General features: G+C 38.3%; 1 protein-coding gene across 5 annotated transcripts in view; it reads left to right on the top strand.

Moving 5' to 3' along the window:
* The window catches only part of LOC136871580 (S1 RNA-binding domain-containing protein 1), a 168,722-nt gene that overhangs the window by 42,572 nt on the left and 102,247 nt on the right, over nt 1-23,903 (top strand). For all 5 annotated transcript variants that reach the window (XM_068227151.1, XM_068227148.1, XM_068227149.1 and 2 more), the window contains 2 exons: nt 7,284-7,837; nt 21,226-21,437. In XM_068227151.1, the coding sequence (XP_068083252.1) occupies nt 7,289-7,837; nt 21,226-21,437 (761 nt within the window). In that variant the 5' untranslated portion in view covers nt 7,284-7,288. The remainder of the gene's footprint in view (nt 1-7,283; nt 7,838-21,225; nt 21,438-23,903) is intronic.

Genomic DNA, 23,903 nt, shown 5'->3' with positions numbered 1-23,903 from the left:
CTCATCCTCTCGAGGAAAGACAATCATGCACAGGTGGACATGATCACCGAGGATGGACTCGTAACCAAATCGATCAAGAGTATGTTCCACTTGGATAATGGGACCTAGAGAGTTCCACAAGGCCATTACACTAGCTCGACTGCCTTTATTCCAGCAGTGGTTGCAGGGTATTTGTTCTCCAACATTTCTGGTCAGACAAGCTGACTTCTATATGTTCTGTGCAGCTGAAAATGTGACTCGTTGGAGAAGGCTACCCGTTGCCTGTCAGCAGCTGTCCAGTCACCGTACTGTCGAGCAAATTCCTTTGTAACTTAACTATGGAAGACCTTTGCGTTCATAATTTGTCTCACTTGTTCATAACATCATCAATTTACAATCATTGACAAGTTTATGCAATTTAAGCAATGTTGTACATATATACACATAGTTGGAAGTGATTTGATAGAATTTGAGAGTTTTCTTGTAGAACGAAACAGTGTGTTTTTTGCAGGTGTGTTACACCTGTGTTATTAGTGTTTCTATGCACTGAAAGGCTTTAAAGTTGTATTAACTGAGTTTACACTGAAAATATATGGCTTCCTTAACAAACACCGAGCAAGTTGGCCATGTGGTTAGGGGCGCGCAGCTGTAAGCTTGCATTCGGGAGATAGTGGGTTCGAATCCCACAGTCCTTAAGGCCACCGCCGCTTCCTTCCTACTTCTAGCAATTTCCTATCCCTGCGCCGTAAAGCCAATTATAAAAAAAAATCTTAACAAACATGATGATTCAAACAGAATTGTTCTAAACTTACTTTTTCTCCTATGTGCATTCTTGTGGCTGGATTTCCTGGGGTTACTTGATCATATGAATGTCATTCCATCATGGTTATTTTTCATAGTTTGTGAAAGTTTGTAATATTTAACTGATGGATGTTTGGGATTTTGCATTTATTAACTGCATTCTTAGAGAAAAATACAGAACAAAAACATAGCCCGCCATGGAGGCTTGTGCACAAATCGATGGAAAAGGCTTATGGGGTAGAGTGGTTAGTTCTATGTCCAGCCACTTTTGCCCTCAAGAATTAACCTAGTACTCATTTCTGGAGTAGGCTGAATGAACCCAAATGCCATTTGCCTCTCTAGAAGGGAAAAATCTTATTTCTAAGTTTTTCGGCTTCCTGATGGTTAATCGAACCCATGTTCTTCCATTGATTTCACAACCTTTGTTGATGTCATCAAATATGTTACTATCAGGCAGATTGAAAGAGGCTGACTATTCAAATTGTTTTCCTATTCGAGGAGTTCAGAATACAAGTATGATTAGATAGATTATAGTAGAGTTCAGAATAGACAGTTAAAGGAACAGTTCCTTGAATGGCATTGGTCTCTGTTTCTGAAAATGTAGCTTGGTGAGATTGGTTTATATTGTTTCTGTGCATTTCAGGCTAGGAATGCATTAGGTAGCAGTTAATATTTTTGAAAAACCACCTGCAGAGCTTGCATATCATGAAATGTTTAGAAGCAGGGATATGTCTGGTTATGTTTACAGAGGTCTGGAGAATATTGTCTGATTCTCGTTTAAAGTAGGCTGTGATAGGAAAGCATTGTGGCAACGCATAATATGAAGGTTGACATCCCCAGCAATATAATTAATAATCTTTAAATCACTATAACAATGATTTATTATTATACAGTATCCTCCTTATTCATTACATTATGGTATAATGGGAATTTGAACTTAAATTTCACATTTGTCACATCTATACATGTTTCGATACTAATTGGATCAAAATCAGTAGATTGCTAAAAATTGACATATATATGTATCATAGTTAAAAACTTTTAAAATTGAAGCAAGAATGTTAAAATGTTCTTATTAAGAAAAAGTTCATGCTCTTAAAGGGTCATGTTAAAATCTTCAGTGTGCACTGTTATCCCCTTGTCATGTCGTGATGTTTCATTAGTTAAAGGTTTGCTAATTGGATTAAGTGGCATCTGATTATTAATTGATGTTTTGTGATTTGGTTTACTGCCAATAAGGATTACCATAATTGCATATGTCTCGGTGGAATAATTGCCTGTAATTAGAAAGTTAAAGTTAACTGAATGTCAGAGTGTAGTCTCATGTATTTTTGAGTAATAAATTTGCGACTAACCTTCTTTGTCCAGTTGAACGATGTGTTTACATGCACACTAACCCGCTGGAGTGTGCTCCAGGTCTTGAGGAGGAACGGCAGTAGGGGAGGGGACTGAACGGGACATCATTAGTAAAGGAACTCTTTGAGGGCAGGATCTTTCATTGTAGGATGCAAATCTACAAAGAAACAGAATACAAGTTTCAAAAAGAATCCAATTTTCCTTTAATTTAATTTAAATTGTATTCACGGTTAATATATCAATGTGATGTTCCTCTAACATATTTAGTAAATTGACTCTTACATTTCACATAAGGCTTCATCTCTGACACTGAAATATCATTCGAAATTGAGGGCTTTCCTTCCATTTTCTTGAATTACCACTCAAAATGTTAAATGTTTCAAGAATAGACAAACACAGGCTCGTTAAAAATATCAAGATACTCTTTTTTAAAATTATTTGACACCCACATTGGAACTCTTTAATCAATCCATATACACTTAAGTCTTAAGAGTATTAGCTACAAATTTGGCTTACGTTTCTTCTTCTGCTCCCAGAACTTCATTCTTTCTGACCTGGCTGTCCTTTCTTTGTCAGTTATGGCGTACTGTTTGCATGTAAAAGTTTTTAGTTTAAGTCTCAAGTCTCTGTTTCTCAGGATCCTCTTCTCTTCTCAGCCTTCAATTTGCTGCATTATCAAGCCTAACTCATTTAAATCATCTTGGAGTTTTTTGAATCAGTTATTCGTGGTTTTACTTTTTTCCAAAAGTAGTTAAAAAGATGTTTCAGTACCCTGGTTTCTGGCAGTCTCGATATGTGGCAGAAAAATGCAACTCTCCTTTTCTGCATTGTGTCTGTTATTGACTCAGTTTCCTGGTATACAACTTCATTAGGTAATAATTGTCATTGTCCATCTACTTGGTGCTTTTTGTTTATGATTGTTCTAAGGATTCTTCTTTGTGTTTTCTGTAATTTATCTGTTTTTGATTTGATGTTCAAATTGAATAGTGTTTCACTAGCATAGGTTGCTTCACGTTTAATAACGGAGTTATTGTGTTTGAATTTTACATTTATCGAGAGGGATTTCTTCTTGTAGGGTGGCCAAGTGATACGTTGTGCTTGTTTCAATTTAGTTGTTCTTTTTCCTACTAATACTTTCTTGTTTAAGTTCCAAGTAATAATCTCCCCAAGATACTTGAATTTTTTTACAATATTTACTCTTATGTTAAAAAAAAAACCTGTGCTCATGTTTATATAATCAGAACTATGCTTTATATAAATACAAATATCTGGCTGTAGGTACCTAAGATCAATTTAAAATGTATAACATGTGAATGAAGATCAGTAACTATAATACCAGTGCTCAAAAGTACAAGATTCAAGTAATAATGTTCTCTAAAGGTCTCTAATTTTCTTTCAGTTCTGTTGAATGATTTTATGAAGTAGGTCCAGTGACTTGTTAATTATTACATGTGCAATATTATGATCTATTCTCTTGCAACTCATTGAATTTGCTTTAAAATGATGAAGGAATATAAAATGTACCTTATATATAAAAACCATACTGATCTTTCCATGTCATTTCTGTATCCGGCTCTATTTGCTAATGTGTTTTTTTTTTTTTGTGTTTTTAAGAGAAAGAAACCCAACGTATACTATCACTATAAATAATAGTTTAGTCTGTACCTTGGTCAGAATTACAAAAAATGGTATTTCTATGCTGCTCATGTCCATAATTTAAAAAATTAAATTTTTAAATTTCCTTCATGTCTATTAGCATGCATGTACATGCATCATAAAAAAATTGCTGAGCAAAATTTAATGAAAATCAGTGTTCAAAGTCAGGGGAGAAGGCACTACAATCTACAATTAATTTGATTCACTCTGAGAAATAGTAATTTAGAGGAAGGTTGAAAAATAAAATTCCAAATATCTCCGTTATTATTGGTCCTATCAACTAATCATTGCTCTCCCTAGGACCTGTTTCATGGGCTGATTTTGCAGACCGCCCGACTAACATAACCTAGATATGTTTTAGTTCCATAATGAAAATGAAAACCTACAACCTGTTTTCCAGTCATTGACTGGGTTAAGTATGTAAGGAATGAATCGTATATAGGCTATTAGTACGATGGTGTCGCCACTCCCAAAGTGATTTATTAATCACTGATAGATGCTATGAAATGAGAATGGAGAGTGTTGAGAGGAAAAACCGGAGTATCCTTAGAAAAACCTGTCCTGCCTCCGCTTTGTCCAGCACAAATCTCACATGGAGTGACCGGGATTTGAACGGCGGTATCCAGCGATGAGAGGTCGACACGCTGCCGTCTGAGCCATGGAGGCTCCGTAGTTCCATAATATTAATACATATTTGAGTCATTGGGTGCTCCAAATTAAAACGTAAATACTGTAAAACTGTTTATTTAAATGATAAATCTTCATTATTGTCAGCATAATTGCATCAGTTACATCGGAGTTCATGTGACTCACACGTAGTGTCGTGCACGAGCGGTGTGTGGAATCGCATCCAAACACTCGATTCCGCATGCCGTCAAACTTGTATGGCACACGACAGCAACCGAGCGGTAAGCCCCAGTGTTTCATGATTACGAACGAACAGTAGAACACTGGAAGTTCAAAATACTGTGTTATGTCTTGTTCATGATAATAACTCTAAAATAGTTCAATTTTTCATTAAATATTTAGTTGTCTGATATCATTGTTAATGCCCTCTGTAGATCAGTGGTAGAGTGTCGGCCTCGGAATTCCAGGATAGCGGGTTCAAACTCGGCAGAAGTAGTCGGATTTTTGAAGGGTGAAACAAATTCCATTCGACACTGTATGTCGTACGATATCAGCATGCGCAAGATATCTGGTGAAACATTTTTTGTTTACTTGGAAAACTTCACTGAAACTATATGGCTTCGTTTTTAACAAACACCGAGCGAGTTGGCCATGTGGTTAGGGGCGCGCAGCTGTGGGCTTCCATCCAGGAGATAGTGATTTGAACCCCACTGTCGGCAGCCCTGAAGATGATTTTCCATGGTTTCCCATGTTCACACCAAGCAAATGTTGTTGCTATGACTTAATTAAGGCCACGGCCGCTTCCTTCCCACTCCTAGGCCTAGGCCTTTCCTATCCCATCGTCGCCTTTAAAGCAGATTGTAACAAAAAAAAACCCAGTCAGCCATAGACGCCCAAGAGAGATTTGATCTGCCATCTAGTAGTAGGCCTAGAGTAAAAGTAAACTTTGAAATTGGTGACCACGCAGCTGGAGGGTGTCAAATTAAAGTGCTTGCATACAGTACCTGAGGCCATACGATTATTATTATTATTATTATTATTATTATTATTATTATTATTATTATTATTATTATGCGTGAATGGTCCCTTTCGGAATACACGAAGCTTTATTTATGATTTCGTTTTCGGAGGATCCAGGATGCTTTCAACTTTTATTATTATTATTATTATTATTATTATTATTATTATTATTATTATTATTATTATTATTATTATTATTATTATTATTGCCCTGAGGGGAATAAATTGAAATTTTATCATATTGATATTTTATGCAGTAGTCCCCGCCTGGCTACTCATTCTTGCCACTCGGCTGAGGAACATTTCTGAGGAGAACACTGTTAATATTACATGAAAGTAGTAACAAAAAAAAAAAAATTAAAAAAATTCCTTGTGCATTGCACCTGTTGATTATACAGCAATGGAAATATTTAAGTTCCTTTTCACATTGCTTATATTAATCTGTTTCATTCACAGTGGTTTGTTGACAGGGCACAGGAAGGTGTGATTGTTCATAACGATGTACAGTATGATTGTTGGATAACTTTCCTCCTCTTGTTTTTGCCTATGTATTTGCGTATCTTGTATTCTTCATTTGCTGCACTTCCCACATCAAGGTTGAAGACCTGTCATTGTCTCCCTCATCACTGATGAAGCTGGGAAGCTGAAACGAACTTGCCAGGGGTTGATTCTGCCTTGTGTTTATCCTTATACATATTCCTCTTCATGTTTCGCAGAGAAGTTTGCTCTGTGTCTTCACGAGGAAGACTTCTACAATAATGAGGGTTTGAATTTAAGAATTCTTTACCGTTGGAGCTGTAGTGGTACACTCATTCATCACCAGGTGGCTCGCTGAATGCCGGCACAGCGCTTCAAGCGGGAGCTGATGACAACATTAAGCTCCAGTTCAGATATTCTTTCACACCGAGTATGCATGAGAAGTAACAGAGAGGACATCAGACGAATCAGGGACGAATGTGGTAGCAGAAATAAATAGAAACTCATAAAATAAAAAGCAACAAAAGACACCAGGGTAGAATAGAACAGAGCTAAAGAATGGAAAGAAAGTGTGGAGGAAACCCAAGGATGATAATGATGTGAGACGGTACAGCAGAGGGAGGGGGCATAATCGGTGTACACATGTATAAAAGTATGACACACAACACACAGCTTGGAATCAACCATCTGGTGATGATCTGTAAAGGATTTACATAGGTAGTTCTCTTCCCTGTCCTTTCTGTATTGTTATTTCGATTCGGTATTTTCCAAATTCGTATGTTCATCATCACCAGATGGTTGATTCTGAGCTGTGTGTTATGTGATGTCATACTTTCATAACGTGTATACACCATTTATGGCCTTCTCCCCTCAACCGTCTCAAATCATTATCATCCTCTAGCTTTCTACAGACGATTTCTCTCCATTCTTCAGCTCTGTTCTATTTTATCCCAGTGTCTTTCGTTGCATTTTATTTTATTAGTTTATATTTCTGCTACCACATTTGTTCCTGATTTGTCTGATGTCCTCTCAGTTACTCCTCACGCACACACAGTGTGATAGAACATTTTAATTGGAATGTAATGGTGTCATCAGCATACAGTGAGTCACCTGGTGAGAAACGAGCGTACCACTACAGCTCCCACTGTAAAGCATTCTTACATACAAACCCTCCTTATTGATGAAGACTTCCTCTTGAACAGTCAAGATTTTCTTCTGAAGACACGAACCAAAGTTCTCTGTGAAACGTTCTCTTGACATGACATAAGCCCTAAAGCCTGTATCGTGTCTACAATTACAGGCCGTGAAAGCATCAATGTTAACGTTGAATATTGTACCCTAACACTTGACTTTTCTTTTCATTTCAGGCAAAATGTCTGGCTCAGTTATCGACCTTGTATCAGACTCCGCAGAGGAAGTTTCACCAGTTAGGAGCTCGAGAAGGAAGCAACCTATAAAAAAGTATATAAGTAGTGATGAAGATTCTGATTTGAACGATACTCCAGTGGTAACCGTGAAAAAAAAGAAGAGGTCTTCTGACTCTGAAGATGAATGGCAGCCTACTCCTGAAGGAAAAGAGAAACCTTCTCAGGGAAAGCAGAAGAGGTCTGCTGCTAGAAGTGATTCTGTCAACCCACCAAGGAAGAGGGTGAAAAAAGAAAAAGTAATCAAAGAAGAGCCAACTAGTTCTCAGTTGAAGTTAGAACCAGATGATGCACAGGGTGTGGAAAATGTAAAATTGGAAACTGAAATTAAAAATGAGGTTGAGTCAAAACCTGCTAAAGGAGTTAAATCTACCAAAGCACCAAGGAAACCTAAGTCTGAGACTGTTAAAAGAGCTCCCAGGAAGAAGAAAACAGCTGTCCAACAAGATTCAGAAATAGGTCAACCAAATGTGGATGAAAATGAATTTGACTTGTTGGTAAGCATTTTAAATTAAATTTGTTTGTTTATTGTTATTGTACAGTACTGTACTGTTATACGACAGAATTGGAAATTACTCATTGCACTTCCTTCGTTAGTTATGTGACCATCATTGTGGTTATGTAAATTTTTGAAAATAAGAAACTTAGCCAAATGACTTTTTTCAAAATGCTATTTAAGGGTGCTTTTTATAAGTGTCTCACAATTATAAAAATAATCTCCTTGTTCTGTAACTTCTATCATGTCCCAGATTAAGCAAGTGAAACAAGACTCTACAGAACAAGGTGACGTGCAAAGACTTTGCACCTCTGCCTCAGAAACCAGGCTGAGTGGCTCTCTTCCAAAGGAGACAGAAACGGTAGGCAAGAGTGAGAGGCCTGGACAACCTCTGGCTTGATCCCATTCTGGGGAACCCAGTTCTCCCAGGAAAATGGCCCACTGTTCCCAGTCGAAAAGTTCACCATTCACGGGGTACTTGTTCGCCATTTCTGCCTTTGCTATCCACAAAATGGTCTATCTGAGTTACGTTGGTTAATATCTGTCTCTGCGGCCTCCAAAGCGTGTCTATGGGAATCTCGTGTGAGACCTGGACATGACACGACTATGAGGATAATAGTATTTATTCTAAAGACAAAGTAGCTGTGGATGGTGTGGCGACTGGGGGTGTTTCTACCTAGTCCGCTTCGACATGTTCAGTAACGAAGTACCACTCCATACTCAGCTAGACACATTTGCAGTCTGCGCCCCGTTGCCAGTAATGACAAGGTGTGCAACGTGTGCTTTCCACCAGATTACGATCTTCAGATGCCTGAATTCCAAGATTTGATCGCTCACTTACCTCCTCCTTTTTGTTGCTGGGAGACTTGAACACCCGTACCTTTCTATGGGATTCTTCGTCTTCCTGCACTAGAGAGAGAATTCTTGAGTGATTGATCAACCAGTTCAGTCTTTGCATGGAAACTGAACAATTTCAGCAGCGCACATGATTGATTCTCACACCTGGATGCCACATTGTGCAGCCATGCGCTCATTCCCCTGTTATGGTGGCAAGTACAGGATGACCTATCTGGTAGTGACCACTTCCTGATACTTCTCATGCTCTTGAATCGAAGACTGTCCAAAGTACTCAAGTTCTTGTTACTTCAGTGGGTAAATAGGACAAAATTTTCCAAACACGCAGTAATGGCAGATGATCTGTTAGAGTCTGTTGACGACCACGTTTCTTTCATTACAACAGGAATTCTGTTGCTGCAGAGGAAACAATTCGTTCCTCATCCGGTATCCCTCACCTGAAACAGGTCCCATGTTGGACTGACGAAATTACAACAGCCATACGTGATCGCCAACGGGCTTTTAAGCATTATTGATGAAATCTACGATGGCCAATCATAACACATTTAAGCCCCACATCCGTCAGCTGAAAGTTGTCTGCATGAAGAGATTTTAAATGATTAAGTTTCTCAGTGGCATCTCGTGGGGAGGCTGACTGTGTGGTGCGGATATGTTTCTACATGGCAACCGTACTCTGCCGAATAGACTCTGCTAGTGCGGTTCATGGTTCAACATCAAGATCTACGCTGGACCTTTTAGGCAGTGTTCACCATAGTGGAGTTAGGCTGGTAACGGGAGCTTTCCATACTAGCCCCATTACCAGCCTACTTGCTGAAGCGGGAGTTCCATCTTTGTGAATAAGGAAGCAGCAGTTACTCCTGATGTAAAAGCAAAAACAAGCAAAGTAATCTCCTTACAGGCCATGAAGGGCCTTGGAGGGGTGGAAGGTAAAGGTTTCCACTATTTGTAACCTCAGAATGTGATGTGGTAGAGTGTTTAGCTTTCCGCCGGCCACCTTTGCCCCCAGGAATTAACCTGGTACTCATTTTTGGTGTAGGCTGAGTGAACCTCAGGGCCATTTGCACCTCCGGAAGTGGAAATCTCGTTTCTTAAATTTTACGACTTCCTGACGGGGATTTAAAGATAAAAATTTCATAATGTTCCGTATTGAAATGTATCACAATGAAATTGAAATAATAAATAAGGTAGTTAAACCTATTCAATACAAATAAATACGAAATGCAGTGTTATATTCCTATTTAATTATAAGCGGAAGCAGTACCGGTTTCGACCTCAATCCGGGTCATCATCAGCCGAATAAAACGCAAAAAAAACAATGCATAGGTAAGAAAGAAATTAAAGATCAAGTCCCCACAAAAACAGTTGAAGAGGCAAAATAAAACAACGGGGATAGGCACTGTCAATTTATCTAAAACAATTCTGAGTGATGATGAAAACTTAATTCTTTCTAAGGGCCTCAAACACAATTGGCCCAACCTCAACACTTTCAATATAGCCACCAATTTAATAATTGAATCTGAAATAGCCATTAACAAAATGCCAACAGCAGAACAAGATGAAATCAGATATGAAGTAAAAAGAAAACTTGAAAAAAATCTTCATTAATAATAACAAAAACACTTCCCTAAATCATAATAATAACAATAATATTAATAATTTAATTAATGACAATAAACTCATTTTAGATCTTAAAAAGAAAATCAATGACAGTAATCTCATCATTACCAAATCTGATAAAGGCAACACCTCTGTCTTAATGGAAAAAACTGACTAGATAGCTAGAACTAAAGATTTCTTCAATTACCCTTCTTTTTCTATAGTAAAAAAAGACCCAACCACTAAAATCAACGCCTGCTCAAACGAACCTTAAAAAATACTTCCTTTCTCCTCACAGATCAAGATAAAACTAAATTAATAAACATGAACCCAGGCCTACCCACTGACAAAGCCCTTCCAAACATTCATAAAACTAACATTCCCATCTGCCCAATAATCAATTACAGACCCAGTCCCTTATATAATACTTTTAAATTCATCCAAACAGTTTTACTAAAAAATTATTGATTTTTATGCAACAAATCTATCAAAAACACTTCTGAATTAATCGACAAATTAAAGAACTTCAACATCCAACCAAATTTTTCCATTCTTTTGACATCGTAAACATGTATCCTAGTATTCCAATTTCCAAATTATTCCCCATAATAAACAACAACTTAAACAAATTCAGTAATCTGAGTAAACTAGAAATTCAAGACTTCATGTCTATCTTAAAATTGGTTCTCAACAATAATTATTTCACCTTTGATAATACCATTTACCAACAAGATGGTTTAGGTATGGGCTCACCAGCTTCAGGCATTCTAGCTGAAATATACCTCGACTTCTTAGAAAACACAAAAATTAATAATAATAATAATTTCTCTAATATCCTCTTTTGGGCCATATATGTTGATGACATATTAGTAATCTTAAATGAAGAATCAACAAACGCAGCCTCTACACTTCTTCTCAACAACATTGACTAACATTAAATTCACCCTTGAATCAGAACACAACAAAACTCTTAATTTTCTAGACTTAACTATAACTAGGTATCCTTCTTTAACTTACAAAATTTTCAGAAATCAACCCAAACAGCAACCACAATACGGCAAGATTCTTCACACCCTCAAGCACATAAATGTGCTACTTATAACAGCCTAATTTTTCGTGCCTTCAACACCCCTATGTCTAAAAGAGATTTAAATAACGAATTGAACACCATCCGTAATATCGCTAAATTTAATGGCTTTAACAACTCTTTCATAAACCAGATCATCAACAAATTCAAACACCATCCTGAAACTACGTTATCAAAAGACAAAACCAAACCCACTGCATTTTCTACTTTCACTTTCACATTATGAGACAATGCCGAACTTTGCGTGTGCTATGCTGCTGTTCAGAAGATTGCGCCTTGCTTCTTTTAAGTGACTTACCTTCTACTTCTTCTGAATTTTACAGTGCCTATCCTCGTTGTTTTATTTTGCCTCTTCAACTGTTTTTGTGGGGACTTGATCTTTAATTTCTTTCTTACCTATGCATTTTTTTTGCGTTTTATTTGGCTGATGATGACCCGGATTGGGGTCGAAATCGGTAACGCTTCTGCTTATAATTAAATAGGAATGTAACACTACATTTCGTACTTATTTGTATTGAATAGGTTGAACTACCTTATTATTTCAATTCCTGACGAGGATTTGAATCCATGTCCTTCCGGGCGAACCGAGCACGCTTTTACCGCCTCTGCCAGGCAGCCCCTAGTTACTCCTGATGTACGCTGCCAAAATTCATGAAATGCCGCTACATCAAAGCTATCAATGAATTTTTAGTACCCGTTACTACCAGAGGTATCAAAACTGGCTGAATGCCACATTGCTGGTTGGGATTTGAATTGATAGCTTGTCAAAGTTCATAATTTTCATGTTCTGTATTGATGACAATATAATTATTGTAGACAAATGTGGTAATCCACCTAATCAGAATATAACGTAAGTACTTCAATTTATTTTAATCATGGTACTAGTTTCAGTCTATTGATATTAGGTCATCATCAGGCATAAGGTTTTAAAACACTTAAAAAAACTAATTGGCCATACATATAACAAAAATAGATAGCATAACACTTGAAAATCAATTAAGGTCTCATTTAACATCAATCTATTATACCTTAATTTTTTGCCAATTGATTTTTTTATACAAGATTTCAACAAATTATTTATAAATCTTCAAGACAGTGGTTTATATTGAAGTATACCAACAGACCATGAGAATTTTCAAGCTGCGTCATGAGTGGAGTAATAAGTAGTAGGACTCTCTGATTCAAGCTGCACAGGTTGGTTGAAGGGTTGTGTCACAGTTTGACAATGAGAGCCTAAAAATAGGAAATGATTCTATAAGTAAAAGTAAATAGGCATAATGAAACTTTGACAGATGTGTGGGCACATTTGGTTATTCATATCCTCGCCCATCCTGAGCGGCCTAGCTCACATTGAGTGCTAGCACTAAGTGCTGTACGAGGAAGTCGCTTTTGATAGAAACTAGCTTGGAGGGGAAATTGTTGAGGGGTTGATCCAACAGAAGGGGTAAGAGAGCGTGTTGATCTAATCTGACGCTTGGGCCTGAAGAATTTATTAATTATTTCTTCACTAGGTATGTTTACCTCCTCTGAGATTTCATTTAAGTGTGAGCTGGGTTGCATTTGTGATCTGTGTTTATAAAAATGTCTTCCAAGACATTGAGTAAATTACCTTTATTACTTAAAAGAAAGTTCCGAAGATCTTGCTTGCTAGAGGTAAATGAATGGTTAGAATCAATCATGTGGGAACTGAAGATGTCCTGAAGGAGGACGAAACATGTCTCGAAATATAATAATGTTGTCTTAAAATACAGTCAATTTGTATTGTAAAGATGGAGGGTTTGATGAAAGGGTTTCACAAGGTGCGAATTGTTGCACATGTGGATTTGGCCTTGTTTTACAGTAGCTTGCCCTTCCTGATGCCAGCCCTATGTGGAGAGATGTAAGCACTATTGTGTGTTTGTGTGATGATTGGTAGTGTGTTGTGTTGTGTGAATATGAAATGGAGAGTGTTGGGACAAACACAAACACTCAGTCTGCGAGACAGAAGAAGTAATCGCATGCGATTAAAATTCCCGACTTGGCTGGGAATCAAACCCTCTGAACTGAAGGGCTCAACGCTGGCCATTCAGCCGAAGAGTCAGACACACAGATTCTGTCTTAAGATGTATAAATAATTGTGATAGTAGCTATGCTGATGTTAATAATAATAGGGTTGGATATTTTAAAAGATCATTGTGAAACTACATACAGTTGATAATGATTAATGATTTACATTACTAATCTATCTTGTATCCTATACTAACAAAACTGAATTGTTGCTCATTCTTCTGGAATGTTCTTAATTATGTATGGTTTTTCCTTTTGCGAACACGATCTGTCTTGCTGCTTGGTTCAGGTACTTAATGTGTAATGTGTCTTGGCCGTTGGTACAACAAATCGCCCGTTTTGGCTGTGCAGTACTCTTGAGTTTAATGAACAGATATTTTGTCCTTTCTGCAGACATGCCTTTTACTTCCAACTTCTTAGGTAGGTTCTGAGGAAGATTATCTCCCTCACAAATCTTCACAATTACAGATGGACAGTCCAATTTTTGTTGACACGTAATGACATCAGGTATATTCTTTTTCACAGTGAAATGACAGAAAGATGTTGCCAGTCCTACATATTTATTAACAGCTTGCCAGTTTCTTTTCCGATGATGACAGCTGTGTTAAGTTTTGACTCAGCAGTGCTATCTTCAATGTCTGAGACCATATCTGTCTTCCTTTTTTTTCCATAAGACCAAAAGTCCAGTCACAAAAAATTTCGTATGACGGACTGGCCCACAACGTTGCTCCAGTCCTCCGCACTTTTACGGCATACGGCTTCGAAAATAAGTCTTTCAACTTCCGAAACTGTGAAGAGTCGGTTATTCTCAGCTATATAATTCTTCAATTGGGCCCAAATCAGTTATAAGGTGTTAAAATGGCATTGGTATAGTGGAAGGTGAACTACTTTATGCCCATTCCTTCTGGCTATTTCATCCACCACATAAACTAGGCACTGGGGCTTGTTTTGTTTCAAGACATGCATAAGATCCACCTTCCCCATGTCATCGTGAACCGAAATGTTGTGCTCTTTCTCCCACTTAATCAGCTCATTCTTTCCAGCCACCATTGTTGGTGCTTTGTCAAGAATGACTCCCTAACATTACAAACAATTTCCCGGGCTAGTGGAGTACCGCGTCCAAAGAGCTTTCTTCTCTTGGGAGCTTCATCCTTAGACATAGGTGTCAACATGACAGAATATAAAGTTCACACACGGGCCTAAAATTAACCTACTATATTACTACCGAACGAAATATTAAACTAAACTACTATATAAACTAGACCACCTGTTACACACTATTCACTACAATATAACGCACTATACTATTAAGAATACTAAATAAATCATTTAAAAACTCTACACTACAAAATATAAACGAACAACAACCTAGCACAAAGACACAAAAAGACCACGAAAAGAACTGAGCACAATACAACACACAGCTGATAGCACATGGTTACAGTAAACAACAAATCGACAACACCGCTAACTGGAACTGGAGTCTAACGCGCTCTGTCGGAGTGATCGGCTGCCTATGATTGGCTGTTGATTAATTCACTTACCCTCCGCCAAAAGGCAGCGCTCAAACGTCAAGTCGAAACTCATAATAACTGAACTATACAGTTTGCCATAGTGGGGACGATATATATTAAAAAAAAAAAACTTAAACACAAATTGTATAATGCACATTTGGAAACTCTGTTGCATTTAACTCCATTAGAATGAAATTCATTTCAACAGCACGTGAACTTCAAATATATTGTCCAAGAAAATGAAAGACATTAAATAAGTCAATTTCTAAAAAGCACAATCAATGAACCACCCTGCTTTATCAAGTCACAGACACTACCCATCAAAAACCTCTCGAGCATAAAACTAAATGACATAGGGCCTAAGGAACAACTTGCAACTGTAGGATAAGCAGAAAATGCCATTAATGAACTCCCATTGGACAACCAGGATGAAAACAGATATGGAGTCAGGAAAAGTACTCCACAGTATTAAATAAAACAAAATCTCATAGATATTGCAGTGACAAACAAACTTTTAAAAGATCTAAAAAATGAAAATACAGACAACAATTTAATAGGAACTAAAGCAGATGAAGGCAGTATGGTAGACCTAATGAATAAAAACGATTTCATCACAAAAACAAACAATTTTTCATAGACATTAAATATTATACAATAAAAAAAGGACCCCAATAATGTAATACAAGGGGAATTAAAACAAATTCTCAAGAACATTTATTCTCTACGAAGTGAACAAGGAGCTACAAAATTAATCAACATGAATCCAAGACTTCCTACAGCAATAAAGGAAAAAATAAGGGCCACACACACATTCCCTCCAGACCCATAATCAAGTTTAGAAGTAGTTCTACATACAAAACTTCACAATTTATCCAAAGAATTTTTTTAAAGACATTACACATTTACTGCAAAAACTTTGATGAAAAATTCCATAAAATTTTGCAATTATATGATAAATGTTAAAAACATTGATTTATTACCCAATTGCACCAGCCATTCTTATGATATTGGAAACATGCATTCCCATAACTCATAAGTACAGATTTAAAAGAATACAATAAACTCAGCAAAACAGAGCAAAGAATTCTTAATCATCCTATAATTTGTTCTACACAATTATTTTATGTTCAGTAACAAAATTTACCAACAGTATGGATTACAATGGGCTCTCCTGTATCAGGAATATTAACAAAGATTTACTTTAATAATTTCAAAAATAATTAAATAAAGAGAAAACAAAATGGATTAATACATCGCCTGACAAAAAAAAGTTAAGCACCTAGAAGGAGTGGTTGAAAGTGAATGAAACTACAAATGCTGAAAGACCATGTGCCTTTATTGAACTGATTACAATATGGGATGAAAGAGACAAGACCGTTGGCAGTTACAGGTAGAATGTTGGCACTAGGTTGGTAGGGTGTCGCACTCACCCTGGTCGCAGTGCATGCCCTTATGCGGTTCAGAATGGTGTCAAACAGCCTTTGGATCCTCTCCTGAGGAAAGTTCATCCACAGTTGTTGCAGCCGTCGCTCCAGATCCCGCAGGTTGGTACTGGGACGGGCTCCCCTTCCAATGTCATCCCACATGTGTTTAGTGATGGAGAGGTCCGGGGATCTTGCTGGCCGTGGGAGAACCTCAGCATGCCCTAGGCAGTCTGTAGACACGTGCTGTGTCTGGACGTGCAGTAATTTGTTGGAACACTGTCCTAGGGTGTTGTGCCATAAGGGCTAGAACGTGAGGACGCAGAATGTCTGTGACGTATTGCTGTGCCGTCAAAGTCTGCCGAAGCACTGTAAGAGGTGACCTGAACGTATATCCTATGGCTCCCCACACCATGATGCCAGGAATTACGTCCGTGTGTCTTTGCACAATATGGGCAGGATCTGCCCTCTGCCATTGACGCCGCCAAACCCGCACACGATGGTCATCGGAGGTTATGGGGAAGCGGGACTCGTCGCTGAACACAATGCGACACCAGTTGTCCTCTGTCCATGCCTTCTGGGCAAGGCACCAGTCCAAACGCAGGCGTTGGTGTTCTGGTGTCCATGGCAACCGAGGCATGGGACTGTAGGACCCCAATCCGGCGGATGCGAGTCGCCGAGGTACTGTGCGGGAACTCACAGGATGTTGTAGAGTCTCCGGTACATGTTCACTGATGGCGGGTGCCGAAGTTATGGCATCCTGCAATGCTTGGCGCACCATACGATGGTACTCCCTCGGGGCGGGGGGTGTTTCTTGGTCGACCCGAACTTGCATGACCTGGTTGGGTGCCCTCATGAACCCATTGAGTCCAGCGTCAGGCCACTGTGACGTCTGAATGGCCCACATGCCTGGCAATTGCACGATACGCTCAACAAGCCTCATCCAGTCTCACAATTTGGCCTCTGTCATATGCAGTCAGTTGGTGGATAGGCTAATACGTCTGCAAGGCATCGTGGGTGCTTCGTACTGTATGTAGACCTCTCTGCATGTCTTGCTTATCTGTCTGACTCCTAGCAGTTGACTGGTAACAACTTATCAACAACAGGATGGTACCATCATGAATGCACTCTGGTGGGCGTTCTACACGTTGCAGATCCTTGTAATTCTAATCAGTTGCTCACAATCAATGGTATGCATGTATACTGAAACGGGATAATATTGGACTAATCCTTCTGGGTGCTTAACTGTTTTTGTCAGGCGGTGTATATTGAACAAGATATTTAGACAATATTTTTGCCATAATCGATCAACATTTGACCAAGAAATAGCCTGCGATAGGTGATTCCATAACGTCAGCTTTTTGTGGATGCTGTGGAGTGAGACTTCATAATAAAAGCAAAAGTGTCTCTTTTTAAGACCTTACTACCTAGTCTGACCTGTGGACTCAAAGCTGCAATGCTGACCAGTAAGGACATCAGCCAACTACAAGCAACAGAAATGAAATTCCTCAGGTGAAGAATACAGAAGACTAGAAGGGACAAAAATCAGAAAGAAGTTCGTGGCCATCCAACTACAGTAGGGCTCCAGCAGAGTGTGCTTAATATTCTACAAGAATCATGACTGAAATGATTTGGCCACGTTATGAGAATGGAATCATTAACAATGCCGAAGGCTTATTTTGAAAGAAAGATTGCTGGAGAAAAGCTGCAAGCAAACCTAAAGATGGCAGGATGAAGCAAATAGGAAAAGACCTGGTCAGGAGGAGCCCAAAATAGGAGATAATACTGAAGAGAAGTGGTAGGAAGATACGAGTTTATGAAAGAGGCTTGTTCATTCCTGCACCGGGCATGTTGGTGTAGAGAATCAGTGATGATAATGGTGATTACTGTTTCTAATGAGGTATTCAGCTGAGGCCTTGAGTTACCAAATGATAGTGGAAGATCTCTTACCTTTGCCACATCCTTAGAAATGACCATTACTTCATCTTACAACGGATTGTACAAGACAAAATACAGGATAGAAGAGGTGTCGGGAGGAGGCGAACATCATGGCTTGGAAACATCAAAGAATGGACTGGAATTCACAGTGTTGAAAGACTTTTCCACCTAGCAAGAGGTCGTACTGCATCGCCACAGTGATTACCAACGTCAGGGGGACCTGGTATGGTACGAAGAAGAATAATAATAAGAAGAAGACGTGGAATATCGAATGTAGAACATGTAAATATGTGATGTGTAAATGCCCTAGTCTGGATTGTTGTTGTTATTATTATTAATAAATTAATAATAATAATTATTATTATTATTGATTTAAGCCCACTAAGGAGCGCTGGTGACTAGTTCTTCCTCGATGCTCTTCTTTGTTCCCAATATCTCTTGAGCCCTGCTGATAATTTCTCCTTTCTCTCCTGTGAAAGGGGCTTCCGACTTCTAGGAACTCTAGGTGGTGGGGTCCAAGACTGTACCATTATTAATAATATTAATTAATATTAGCAAGGAGGTCTTAAGAAAGGACACTTTTGCTTTTGTCATGATGTCTTCTCACTCCACAGCATCTACAAAAAGGTGGCATTGTGAAAATCACCAATCGCAGGATATTTGTTCGTTTAATATGGCAAAAATATTGTCTAAATGTCTTGTTGAATGTATTAATCCATTTTGTTTGTTGGTTGTTTAATTATTATTAATAATATTAATTAATAACAATAACAGCAATAATAACTCCTTTCACTGGAACCTAATTACTCCTTTTTGTTCAGACATTGAGAAATTGAAGAAACTCAAAATGGACAAACTTTCCTGAAAGAAGTTATGAGAAATATTGAATTTTCATGTACTGTATCACTACTCGTGGACTGAATGCAAGATGATCAAGAGCATAGTGCTGTGTAAGAATTGAACGTGGTTTATTGCTCATCAGATGAGTATCAACAGTTGCACACTTCTGGAGTAAAGTGACATGCTTTGTTCTAAAGTTTAGTTAAACGTTGCTGGATTGCGAAGTAGGCATAAGCATGCACTGTTTGTGGAATTAACAGAGTTTGAGTGAGGATATATAGCTGTTCTCACTAAGATTGAAGAGATTCTGTTACACTGAATGAAAAGTGTTAGCAGTGCCTGAATGTCTGGTTCTGGGCAGTAACATCTTACAGGTGCATGCTTGGACCATTGTAGCACATGAGTTGACATAGTTGACTGCTCAGTGACCTCAGAACAGATTAAGAGTAGTGTTAGCTACGACTGCCTTTAATGGTTTGCCTGAAGTTGGACTACAGTCACAGGTACATCGAGGTAAATTCTTTTCATGTCTCACCACTATGCAACCTGTGTCCAATAATGTAAAAAAGTAATATTTGGAGAGATGAATTGTGAATTGCTCAGCTACAAGAGCAGGTACTGCTTCAGTGTTAATGATGGACGTTAGCTTTGTATGGTAGAGTTTCGGGGAGAGAGAATGAAGGTGGCGGTAATACTGCAATTGTTGTGTGAGGAACCAAAGTCTACATTATTTGCGGCCGGGCTGGTGTGACGTAAATGGGGACAGCTTATGTAGGAAGGATACGTCACAGTGAAACAAGAGAGCACACACACTTTGCAGGGAAGCGAGGGAGCATTGACGTTCAACTGTGATTACGAAGCTCTTCCACTACTCGGCCAAGTGTTGATTGGGGTACATTATTTCAAATAAAACTTTATAATAGCAACAAAAAACCTGACCTTATCAAGATGGTGGTGGGGGTGATTATTGTTTCAAGAGGAAGTATAACTACCTTATCAAGATACTCCAGTTTGATTTATACTGTGCTCAATATAAGCAGTCTGTTTTATTTATATTTATCATTCAAAGAAAACTGGCACATTATAATTTTTGTGGTAATATCTGCAAAGGTACAGGGTTTAAGCGAACAAGTTGCAATTTACAATTCCTTGGATGGAAATGACAGTGTTTCCATTTTTTAAAATGTAAAATTCTTGTTATTCATTAAGCAAAAAGTAACATAATTACATAATGCAACAATGATTTTGCTCAGTGTTGTATTGTGTGACTTTCCCTGTTCACTGAATTTCTGAAAATAGTATTTAAATTTAACAGGCGTCTGGTGATAATAGCGAGAGGGAGTTTCATCATGAGTGAGGGCATGGATATTTACTATCCAAGATTCAAGTGCAACAGCAATGTAAATATATCTACCAGATAGATGTACAGTGTACCTTGAAATAAATAACCTCACTGATTTTATTCCCAGTAAGCATGATTGGATTGTTGGTGAGTTTATCAGACGATTTAAACCCAAACAACCAGAAGCCACAGCTTATCTGCCTTAACTCCATATTATATTAGAACTGTTTCTAGAGCACCTTAAAATATAATAGTTGAAAATTGTAATTCATTACGTACATTATAAAAATATTTGAGGTTGTAGGTGTTCTGTACAGTGCAACATGCTAATACAGTCAGATCCTCTGGTCAGCATTATCACAAGACGTGTCTGTCTTTGAACATGTGTGGGACTGGATTGAGCATTTTCTGGCCTGTTCTTCAATACTAGTAACAGTTCTTGCCCATCTGTACCATGAGGAGGAATATCCATGTATGTCCATTCCTTGGGAAGTTATTTATCACTTCTCTGATTATTTATATGTACTTGTTTGCTAAAGGAGTATATGTGGAGTAATGAAACAGTTTTTTAACATGCCCTGCAAAATCTAGACACATCAGTATGGCCTCGTGTAGTGTTTGTGAATAAAATAGATGTCTTTCGGAACAAGGGCATAACGGTCATTCCAGTGCATGAGAAAATATTTCTTATAGTAGTGTCTTGATCCTCCATTCACATTTAAATGCATGTTATTTATTTTCTAATTTTAGCCTACTGGTGGGAAGGAATTGGACGTGGACTGGGATGCTGCAGAAGTAGTAGCAGAAATTCAACAAATAGAAGTACACATCGCTCGTAATATCACTCGTCTCTTGGATGAGGACAATACAATACCATTCATAGCTCGATATCGAAAAGAGCTCACCAATAATATGGAGCCTGAGAAAATACGGCATGTTAAGGAAACGTACGAGATGCTCAAGTAAGTTAACCTTTCACCGACTGCTAAAATGTAGCATCTTAATTTTAAATTCATTTCATCAAAACTAATGTACTATTTTCTCAGCTGCACAAATGTTTGTAGGCTTCCTCCCTTTATAGGTCTCATACGTCCGACATCGATCTGTCTTTCTGTCCACCAAAATGGCGTTGTTTTTACACCCATATGATGTGTGCTGACTGATAACACACAAAAAAGTAAAATAATAAACAGGCAAATACGAGTCAGTAGACTGACAGACCCTATTCTCTACCCTGTGGGAACTAGCGCTAGATGAGAAGACTACCAGACTGGTCCAAACTACCTTGACGGACACCACCTCCAAAGTCAAGTTCAGTAGTGAGCTCTCAGAGCTTTGCCATCCGTACAGGAGTCAGACAGGGAGATGGTCCTTCATGTCCTCTTCAACTGTGTACTAGAGAAGATCATCAGGGAATGGACTGCCACATTATCATCAGAAGCAGGTCTGAGCTTGGGTACAAGAAAGACAACCTCAGTGTACCCTGTCTAGCCTTTGCTGATGTTCTCATCCTACTGGTCAACAGCATGGGGGAGGCTACTCACCAACTACATAGCCTCTACATTATTGCAGCAAAAACTGGCTTGAGGGTCAACTTACAGAAGACCGAGTTTATCACTAATATAAAGCAAGTTCCTTGTACAATCCCACTAGGAAACAACACCATAAGTAAAGTTCTTGCAGTCAAGTACTTACACACCTGCCAACCCTTCCGATTTACCCGGAAACTTTCCGATTTTTAACTCAACTTCTGGTTTTCCGATTTATTTTTATTTCGTCCTATTTTTGACCAATGTAACCTCCAGTACGGTCAGTACTCTTCTCCTAGGACGACTTCTTATGTGCTTGTGTAATTTATGCAACCTCATTTTTAAGCATATTTACCGGTATTTGATGCTTTATTTGGCGGGTGGATCATCCTTCGCCTTCGTGTATCGTATTTTCCGCTCATTACAGCAGCGTGTGTGCTGTTCAGGTGGGAATTCGGGATGGCAATCGTCCTGCGAGTCAAAGAAGGTCATGCGCACTAGCGACCGCTAGGGACTCCGTTGATCAGGACGAAAGAGTGAGTTTGTTATTGTATGGTTCGCGCGCTCGTTTCTGTGTGTAGTTTCGTTGGAATTTTAGACCACGTGTTTTTTCTTGCGGTTCTGTGCTTTTCCCCCTGTCGAAGTCATATGTTAATCTGTTTTGTATGTGGTAGTTTCGCGTATTTCAGTGCTTTTGTGTTGATCAGAGTTCATAATTTTAATGATTTCAGTGTATTTCAGAGAGTTGCATCAGTGACATGTGTGGTATTTTCTCTTCACATGATGACTACAAAACATAACAAACGTTATCTCCAAGTCTTCAGGGATACCTATAAAACTGAATTTCCATTTATTTTACAGTCTAATAAAGGAAACTATTATGCATTTTGTTCCGTGTGTCGGTGTGATATTAATATCGCACATGGAGGGAAAACAGATATTGTAGCTCACAGTGTCACACAGAAACACAAAGATAGTGCTAGCTGTCTTGAGAGGAACAAAAAATTAAGTAATTTTTTTGTCGGTGGGAAGGAAGATGATGCATTCACTCGAGCAGAATGTTTGTTCATGGCGTTCATTGTCGAACATAATCTTGCATTGTCTTGTTCTGATCATGCAGGGCCATTGTTCAGAAAGATGTTCCCAGATTCAGACATTGCGAATAAATATGCGTGTGCTAGAACAAAAACATCTGTTATAATTAATGAAATGGCCCGTGATGCAGATAGTAAGGTGATTCAAACTTTAAAGGCTGAACCTTTTGCGATTTCAACTGATGGTAGCAATGATAAAGATAGTAAGCTCTATCCTATCGTCGTCTCGTTTTTCAACAAAGAATTGAAAAAGATAGAAAATCATTTGCTATCCATGGAAAATTTGAAAGGCAATTCTACTGGTATTAATATTGCTAATTTGCTCCTGGATGTTCTGAAAAGATATGATGTTCCGATGGCAAGCTGTATAGCTTTTAGCGCAGATGTTATGATGGGAAGAAAAAACGGTGTTGCTGCTGAACTAAGAGAGCAGTGCGAAAACATTATTATGGGATGCCCATGTCATTTGATTAATTTGGCTGCCATGAAGGGTGCAGACTCCCTTCCTGTCAAAATTGATGAGATGCTAATTGATATTTATTATTATTTAGACAAAAGCTCGAAGAGAAAAGATCATCTCAAAATGTATCAAGCTTTGTACCAAACTGAAAGCATGTGTGTACATGCTGGTTATCCTTGGGGAAATGTTTGGAAAGATTGATTTCAGAGTGGGAGCCACTTCAGAGTTTTTTTAAGGATGGGGTAAAGCGGTCCAATGGCACAGACACATCTCTGAAGTATTTTCAAATTCTCAAGCTAAAGGCACATGAAGATACAAAAATGGAACGTGGTCCTTGTGTCAGTA

The sequence above is a fragment of the Anabrus simplex genome, chromosome 4 (genome assembly GCF_040414725.1).
Source record: "Anabrus simplex isolate iqAnaSimp1 chromosome 4, ASM4041472v1, whole genome shotgun sequence".
NCBI classification, from domain to species: domain Eukaryota; kingdom Metazoa; phylum Arthropoda; class Insecta; order Orthoptera; family Tettigoniidae; genus Anabrus; species Anabrus simplex.
The sequence above is the reverse complement of the archived record's forward strand: the minus strand, read 5'-3'. Positions and strand labels throughout refer to the sequence as shown.